General features: G+C 47.9%; 1 protein-coding gene across 1 annotated transcript; it reads right to left on the reverse strand.

Moving 5' to 3' along the window:
* Positions 1 to 2,937: 2,937 nt before the first annotated feature.
* On the reverse strand, positions 2,938 to 7,867 carry C19H1orf174 (chromosome 19 C1orf174 homolog). Its single transcript, XM_056864896.1, has 3 exons — positions 7,842 to 7,867; positions 4,204 to 4,737; positions 2,938 to 3,042 (listed from the first exon to the last, which is right to left on the reverse strand). Exons 1-3 carry the CDS (start codon positions 7,854 to 7,856, stop codon positions 2,938 to 2,940), a joined length of 654 nt encoding a protein of 217 aa, XP_056720874.1. The 5' UTR covers positions 7,857 to 7,867.
* Between the last annotated feature and the right edge of the window lie 820 nt (positions 7,868 to 8,687).

Below are 8,687 nucleotides of genomic sequence, written 5' to 3' on the forward strand. Positions count from 1 at the left end.
TGGTGCTTAAATCTGGATTCTGCTGGTGGCAGAGAGTCCTTTACTGCCCTGAGATATGAAATGGGGTGGTGAGAATTGGTAGTACTTACGGTAGCAGTTCACCAACTATACACCATAAAATAATTCCCTGCATGCCTTGTTAATTCACTAAAGGTTCCCTGGAGGCCTGTTTGGAGTATCTCCTTACTGTGAGGTATGTTGGTTGCTAGCCATGCAAATAGGGCTGAGAAGGAAAAATGATGGCTCCCTCCCAGATGAGAATGTAGCCACATTTCACCTATCCCATTCATTGTGGGTGTTAGATGGGGCTGGCTTCTAGTTGTAGGCTTTCCAAATCCTGTATTGCTCCCCTGCATGGCACCTCTCCTAGGCTTAGACCACCAAAGTAGTTCTGGAGAAAGAGGTGGGCAAAAAGAGCCAGTGTGGTGTAGTGGTTAAGAGTGGCAAGGTTTTGCTATCTTGCTACCAGAATATGTCATCGTTGCAATGCGAAACAGCTCACAAACTATACAATTGTACAACTGTTATGCTGGTCAATGATTGTATTTAATAAATCTGAAGTACTAAGGGTCCTGCCCACAAATGCCTTGTCATGCCTGGGGCCCTCCTGGAGGGGATACCTCACCTTTTGAGAGCCAAGCGCCTGGGCTGGTGGTCTCCCAAACATGCTGGGGGGGTTCTACCCATACAAATTACCCGGGAGGGAAGCCGCACTCCCTGGAAGGTGGATTTGCTGACCCCACTGCTGAGGTCGGTCCACAAAATACAATGAGAGAAGAGTTGGGCGTACCTAAGGGTACCTAAGGGTGCACTTGCTCCCACAGGGGGAGAGTAAAGCCTCTTTGGAGGCAGAGAATGTACCCAAGACTGTTTCCCAGAGTCCTCTACTGCATCCTGCAATTTCTCAGCAGGCATACCCACGTGGGAAGGGCTCCCTGAAGGTGGCCGTCTGAAAGATGCTGTTACAGCCTCAGCACTGGGCTGCTCTTTTGTTCACACTTTTATCAGAAAGAGAACGTGACAGTAGCCATGCTGGATCCAACCCATGTTCCATCTAATCCCAACTTCTTGTTTCCAGCAGTGGCCAGAGAAACCCTACAGGGATGGTAACAAACAGGGCCTGTTGGCAATATCCCTCCCGTACTGACTGCTCCCTGGCATCTGATTGCAGAGCCAGCGTGGTGTAGTGGTTAAGAGCGGTGGAGCCTGACCTGGAGAACCAGGTTAGATTCCCCTCTCCTCCACATGAAGCCATCTGGGTGACCTTGGGCCAGTCACACTCTCTCAGCCCCACCTACCTCACAGGCTGTCTGTTGTGGGGAGGGAAAGATGATTGTAAGCCAGTTTGATTCTCCCTTAAGTGGTAGAGAAAGTCAGCATATAAAAACCAACCCTTCCTCTTCTACCTGTGGACCAAGAAGCTCTATTGCAGTATCCTGGCTAATAAGCAGCACCATCCTCAAGAAGAAGAGTTGGTTTTTATATGCCAACTTTCTCTACCTTTTAAGGAATCAGACATTTTTACAACCACCTTCCCTTCCTCTCCCCACAACAGACTCCTTGTGAGGTAGGTGAGGTTGAGAGTTCGGAGAGAACTGCGACTAGCCCAAGGTCACCTAGCAGGCTTCATGTGGAGGAGTGGGGAAACAAACCCGGTTCTCCAGATTAGAGTCCGCCGCTTGTATGGAATGGGGACTCAAACCCAGTTCTCCAGATTAGAGAGCCAGCGTGGTGTAGTGGTTAAGAGCAGTGGTTTGGAGCGGTGGAGTCTGATCTGGAGAACCGGGTTTGATTCCCCACTCCTCCACATGAGCTGCGGAGGCTAATCTGGTGAATGGATTTGTTTCCCCACTCCTCCACATGAAGCCAGCCTTGGGCAAGTCACAGCTCTGTTAGCGCTCTCTCAGCCCCACCCACCTCACAGGGTGTCTGTTGTGGGGAAGGGAAGGTGATTGTAAGCCGGTTTGAGTCTCCCTTAAGTGGTAGAGAAAGTCAGCATATAAAAACCAACTCTTCTGCTAGAGTCCACCCCTCCTAACCACTACACCACGCTGGCTCTCTGTTCAGTGCCCTTTTAAATCCAATTAAACCAGCACCCAACACATCTGGCAATGACTTCCACTCCAACTACCCATTCTAATTTGGGGGAAAAAAACCCAGGAAAACCACAGGACTGCTTGCACTAAACAGAAAAGAGAATACTTCTCTCTGTGTGTGATTTATGATATTGCAAAATAAACAGACCAGTTGAGTATTCTGTCTTTTTAATAAACTCCATGCAGATTCTCCAGCACATGGTGGTAGCTGCCTGAGTAACCAAGGAAATGAGAAGCAAAGAAAACAGGCAAAGCAGACTGTGGCTCCCCCCTGCCCCCCGTGGAGGGGCCACAGGAGTCGGATTAGATTGAGTGAACTCAGAGTTCGTATCCAGGGGAAAGTTCCCAGCTGTCTCAAAGTGCCCTTTGGCATGTTTTAAGGCCCCTTGCCGGTGAGACTTCACAAGTCCAAAAGCCAGCGAGTAATTAGAGACATCCCCACTCAAACCCCCACCCGCAAGCAATGTTAAGCATGGTGCGTATTGAGCGTAAGGCTGCAAAAAGCACAGCACTGATGCAGAGGCAGAAAAGTGACAAGTCCAAAATCAAGATGCCACAAAAACTGATGAGGACGGAGCCTGCGCCTCCTCCAACAACCGCTGGTTGTCCTCTCTCCCACGAGGAGGGAGATGAATGCACGGACCTTAAGTGCTTTAGAATTTACTGTAAAGCGACTCGTTCTGCCCAAGAGCTCTACGAGGATTGGCGTCTTTTTTGCAAAAGGAAATGCACTTCCTTCTTCAAAAAGGGAACAGTCACGCACGTTTGGTTCTGAGCGCGTCCGCCGTGTAGAGGAAGAGAGCTTGACAATGGAAGGGCAGGGCGGATCTTTGGCAGGCACTCAGATGACATCTTCGTCGTCGTCGTCCTCCTTGGCTATGAAGTGCAGCTTCCGGAGTTCTCGCCTGTTGGTGGGTGCCCTGGCAAGAGAAGGAGGCGGGAGGTCCTAGGGGAAAAAAACAAAACAACCAATAATTGTTTTAACACAGAAGGCGAGGGAGGAGCTATGGTTCAGTGGAAGAGCCTTTGCTTTGCATGCAGAAGGACCCAGGTTCGATTCCCGGCATCTCCAGGTAAAGAGACTAGGCAAGTAGGTGATGTGAAAGACCCCTGCCTGAGACCCTGGCAAGCTAATGCCGGTCTGAGTAGACAAGACTGACTTTGATGGACCAAGGGTCTGATTCAGTTTAAGGCAGATTCATGTGAGGTTGCTTCATACGCTTTACACAGACACTCTGGGTACTGTGATCATCTGTGTGCAGACACATCTCAAAATAAGGGGAGGGGGAATATTAGGGTAGTTAGGCAGTGCCTGGCAACTGGTGGGAGGTTTGTGGTGGGAGTAAAGCATCCCAGGAGAAAAATTAAAAAGAAAAAGAAGGCCTCATCAACTTACAGTGAGTTCTTACCATAGAGTTCCTGGCGATTCCTGGAGCCACCTGGAAGTGACAAAGGGTAGCTCTAGGAATCGCCAGGAACTTTGTGGTAAGAACTTCCTGTAAATAGACAAAAGCCTTATTTTTCTTTTTTGATTTTTCCCCAGGCAACGGGACTTGGGGTGGGGGAACGTCCTGCTCCCACTGGGGGCTTATACAAATCAAAAATAAAGGGACAGAATTGCTGATCACGCAAGTTTAAAAAAATAACAGCAATTCAAACTATTATCCAATAGTGCTAAGAAATGTATTCACATTCAAGAATCACACATCATTGTATATATCAATGACAAACATTGCATACATAAACATGCATACACAAACAGTTTAAAACAATTCCAAACTGCACACAATTCCAGCATGTCAGAGTCAGATAAGAATACAGTCAATTTCAATGACTTGACGTGCTGGAATTGTGTGCAGTTTGGCATGGGTTTCAACTGTTTGTGAATGCATGTTTACGTATGCAATTGTTGTCACTGATATATACAATGATGTGTGATTCTTGAATGTGAATACATTTCTTGGCACCATTGGATAATAGCCTGAATTGCTGTTATTTTTCTAAACCCACTGGGGGCTTGGCAGCCATAGGGAGCCGACATCTAAAAACCAACACTACAGAAGTAGATATTTTTATGCCGAACTTGACTTTTCCCTGCTCACCTTACCTGCATGAACGCCACACTTCCGAAGAACCGGTCCACCGGCAGCGGCTGGTTACTGTCCTCATTCAGGAATGCGCTGTTGTCCGGCTCGAGGAAACAGTCCTGCGGCTCCTCGGGTTCCATTTCCGAGTCGTCCGAGCAACCAGTTCCACAGCTCTCGTCTTCCCTCTCCTCCTCCTCCTCTTCCTCCTCTACGTTTTGGACACAGGTCAGGAACAAAGGCTCGCTCTCAGCCTCCGGCGAGTAGCTGTTTGCACCAGAGGCTGACGTTTCTGCGCAAAAGTTGGCTCGGTCGACCTGCAGTTCCTCGCTAATCTTTGGAATCGCTTTCCCTTCACTTTGAAGCATCATCTTCAGGACGGGCAAGTTTGGCGAGCGCTCATCCGCTTCTGATATTTTTTTTGCTGGCTCCTTTGAGCAGACGCTGCTGCTGTTTCCACAAACATCCACCTCGGGTATCTTCAGCTTCGCTCGATTTCTCTTGTCACATTTCAGCTTCTTTGGAGGGCGCCTCTCAGTGGCTCTGTGTGAAGGACCCTGGAATATATTTTTTTTTTTAAGAGAAAGTAAGAGTATCACTTGCCTGTTTCAACCATGGCCTGGTTGACAGACATCTCCTGAGTTATAACCAAGTGAGCATTTTCTTTTGCTGATGCCCTCCATACTGTAATTATTAGTGGGAAGATACAGAGAATCTTTATTTAGATATTACAACACATTTCTCCCCAGTGCATAATGGCTTGCAACACTGTTTGTTCTTCCAATTTTATCCTCACAACAATCCTATGAGGTAGGTTAGGTTGAAATAGAAGAAGCTGGTTTTTAATACCCCGATTTTCTCTACCTTTTAAGGAGTCTCAAACTGGCTTACAATCTCCTCCCCTTCCTCTCTCCACAACAGACACCTTTTGTAAGGTAGGTGGGGCTAAGAGAGTTCTGAGAGAACTGTGACTGGCCCAAGGACACCCAGCAGGCTTCATGCGGAGGGGTGGGGAACTGAACTTGGTTCACCAGATTGGAGTTCACTGCTCTTAACCACTGACCCAGGGTCACATGAACACATGAAGCTGGCTTATACTGAATCAGACTCTTGGTCCATTAAAGTCAATATTCAGACCTGTCAGCTGCTTCCCTGTTCAACTTTCACACCCATACATAGTTACTGGGAATACTACAGTATGTATTCTCTTGATCTTGGTTGCTAGCCACACATCTTTACACTGAAGGATCTTTTCCAGGTCCTCCATGGCTTCCTTTCCCAGTCTCACTCTCCTAATTCCTTGGTTGCAGCCTCCCTTTCGGTGGACGATTAAGCCAAGGAATAGAAAATCTTTAACACCTGTTAGGCCACACGGCTAAGCTGCCAGGATTGGCCTGCAGCCTCACTCACTGTTGCCCAGGAGTGTCCTTGTTATCATCTGTGAGATGCCGGAATGTATGATTATCTAATGGTTGCAGCAGAGTGTTCAAAGCGCTTCATGCTGTGTTCATTGTCACAACAACCCTGTAAGGTAGACCAGTAATATCATCTCATTGAAAGGGGGGGCTGAAAAGGAACGAGCAGTGGTTTAAGGTCACCCAATAAGTCTAGGGCAGAGGTGAGATCTGAAATGGGGACTTTCTAATTTGCAGCTTGGCCACTTAGCCAGTGTGGCCTCACCATTTTATTATATTTCAATCTCGCTTTTCAGACAATCATTGCCCAAAGCAGCTCATGTCAATAAACGGGGGAGAAGACAGTTTACAAACAAGCAGGAGAAGACTCAGAAGAAGAGTGAAAGTCGTATATGTTTTTAACTCTGTCTTAATTTATGTTTTAACCTATTCTACTGTATCATACATTGACGGTTAAAAGCCACTCTGAGCCTGACTTGGTCAGGAAAGGGCAGGGCACAAATTGAATAAGACCCCTGCTTGAGCCCCTGGAGAGCCGTTGCTAGTCTGAGTAGACAATACTGACTTTGAGGGACCAAGGGTCTGATTCAGTATAAGGCAGCTTCATGTGTATTCACGCGTGAAGCTGCCTTATACTGAATCAGACCATTGATCTATCAAGGTTAGCATTGTCTACTCTGACTGGCAGCAGCTCTCCAGGTGGAGGTCTTTCACATCACCTGCCACCTGGAAATGTTGGGGATTGAACTGGGACCTTCTGCGGGCCAAGCGGATGCTCTAGCACTGAGCCATGGCCCCTCCCCAGCTGGGACCAGGTTAATCACCCCCTCCTTAGCGTTTTCAGATTAAGGCAGCCCACCCTTCCCCAGCAACTCCTGCATGGGCAAGAACAAAACAGAGCAGTTTCCTCCTTGCTTCTGCAGTCCCGGGAAGAGGGGATACAACCTTCCAGTAGCATATTTGCCTTCTGGCCAGTAACAGAGGCAGCAGCGTCCTTTCCCTCGATTCTGAGGCTAAGAGCATTTGCCTAATTTAATAACGTTCATGCTTTCTCCCCGTTCTCAAAGACTGTAAGTTCCTCGGGGTAGGGACCTTGTACCATGTAAAGTGCTGAGGCCAAAGTTTCATGGAGGAAAAAAAGAGTATTTTTAGCGGTTCGGAGGCCCTTTAGAACCCCCCACCCCTGGTGGTCTTCCCATGCAAGAGGGGATACAACCTTCCAGTAGCTCTTTGCTTTGTGGCCAGTAACAGAGGCAACAGCATCCTTTCCCTCAATTCTGAGACTAAGAGCATTTGCCACATTCAGTAATATTCACACTGCTTTCTTCCCATTCCCAAAGACTTAAGTTCCTCGGGGCAGGGACCTCTCTTCTTGTACCATGTAAAGCACAGAGGCTAAAGTTCCACGGAGGGGAAAAAAAGAGAGCCTTTTTAGCGGTTCGGAGGCCCTTTGGAACCCCCCACCCCACTAACGTTCATGCTGTTTTCTCCCCATTCTTAAAGACTGTAAGTTCCTCGGGGCAGGGACCTCGCTTCTTGTACTATGTAAAGCACTGAGGCTACAGTTCCACGGGAGGGGGGAAAGTATTTTAACGGTTCGGAGGCGCTTTAGACACCCCACCCTATACATGATTGATATAGCTATATCTAGACACAAGTACATATAGTAATGATGCAGTAAACCAGAGGTTCGTGGGGGAGAAGGAGACCCGAGACCGTTGTTTGCAAGAAAACAGTTATTTATTTGGAGCAGCTGCTACCCAGAGCTCTCTACCGAGTAAAAATCTCTGAGCCCCGATCATAATGAGGAAGGGATATTTATCCAAATTCAAGATACGACAACCCATCGACATTCAGGGTAAAGCTGATAGCACTACAGACATGGAGGTGGCAGTATAGTAACAGTTTCACCCAGTTCTTGTTATGGTTCACTGTAACCCTCCGTGACTCTTGCCCCAATTCCTTAGCACACAGACACACAGAGTTATCCTGCCCAGCAACAAGCTATTCCCTGGCTGTCCTAATGCATTTCAATACATTTTACAGAAAGGAAAAGAGATTACTGCAAATTGCTAAATCAGTGGATCTTCCATAGTCAGGGGAAGTCTACCCTGCTGTCTCAATATGAACAGGGAGAGACGCAGATTAAGGCGTTGCTATTAACCCCCCCAGTCAAAAAACCCTGCACGCTCATTTAAGTAAACCGGAATAAAATTTGCATATGCAAACAACCCCCCCCTTCTCACCCTCCGGGCCCGCATGGAGCTCGAGGCGGCGACCGCAAGCCGAGCCCAGCCAGATCGCCTCCACGCCGAACCATCGCTACTTCCGCCCCAGCGAAAAACCACTTCCTCTTAAACCCTAGCCGGAAAACAAAACAGCCCAATCAAAGAAAAGAAGCGGTAGGAAATGCCCGCCTATTCCTGAGGTCGACGCCGCCATGTTTCTACAGGGCAACTTCCGGGCCAAGTGCGGCGCGCCGCCATCTTAACTTCGGGCGCTCCAAACTGGCAAGCGGAGAAGCTCGGCCGACGGGTTTCCCTTTACTCTCCACCCCTATTGGGTCTCTAGACGCTATAAAAGTTATATATTTTATGTCGCTATATAAGAGTTCTCGCCTTGTTTCTAAGGCCTTTTGGTTAAGGGCAGTCAGGTGACTTTGTGAAGAAGGAGCGGCCATTTTTGTATAGGGCATTTTCTGTTGCAGCCGTTCCATAGTCTGGTTAAAAAGGGCAAAGAGTCCAGTAGCACCTTAAAGACTAACAAGAATATTTTCTGGCAGGGTATGAGCTTTCGTGAGCCACAGCTCACTTCTTCAGATACAGCTAGAATGTGAATCCATCGGGCTTTAAGCTGTATCTGAAGAAGTGAGCTGTGGCTCACGAAAGCTCACACCCTACCAGAAAATATTTTTGTTAGTCTTTAAGGGGCTACTGGACTCGTTGCCCTTTTTGACTACTGCAAACAGACTAACACGGCGACCCACTGTGCATAGTCTGGTTAATTCACAGTGGGTCGCCGTGTTAGTCTGTCTGCAGTAGTAGAAAAGGGCGAGAGTCCAGTAGCACCTTAAAGACTAACAAGAATATTTG

This window comes from Euleptes europaea, chromosome 19 (assembly GCF_029931775.1).
Source record: "Euleptes europaea isolate rEulEur1 chromosome 19, rEulEur1.hap1, whole genome shotgun sequence".
Taxonomy (NCBI): domain Eukaryota; kingdom Metazoa; phylum Chordata; class Lepidosauria; order Squamata; family Sphaerodactylidae; genus Euleptes; species Euleptes europaea.

Bases quoted from the DNA above. Each gene is read 5' to 3' on its own strand.
- C19H1orf174 (XM_056864896.1), bottom strand. The intron at 3,043-4,203 runs GTAAGGTGAGCA...TTTTTCCCCTAG, and splicing joins GAAGTGTGGCGTTCATGCAG to GACCTCCCGCCTCCTTCTCT.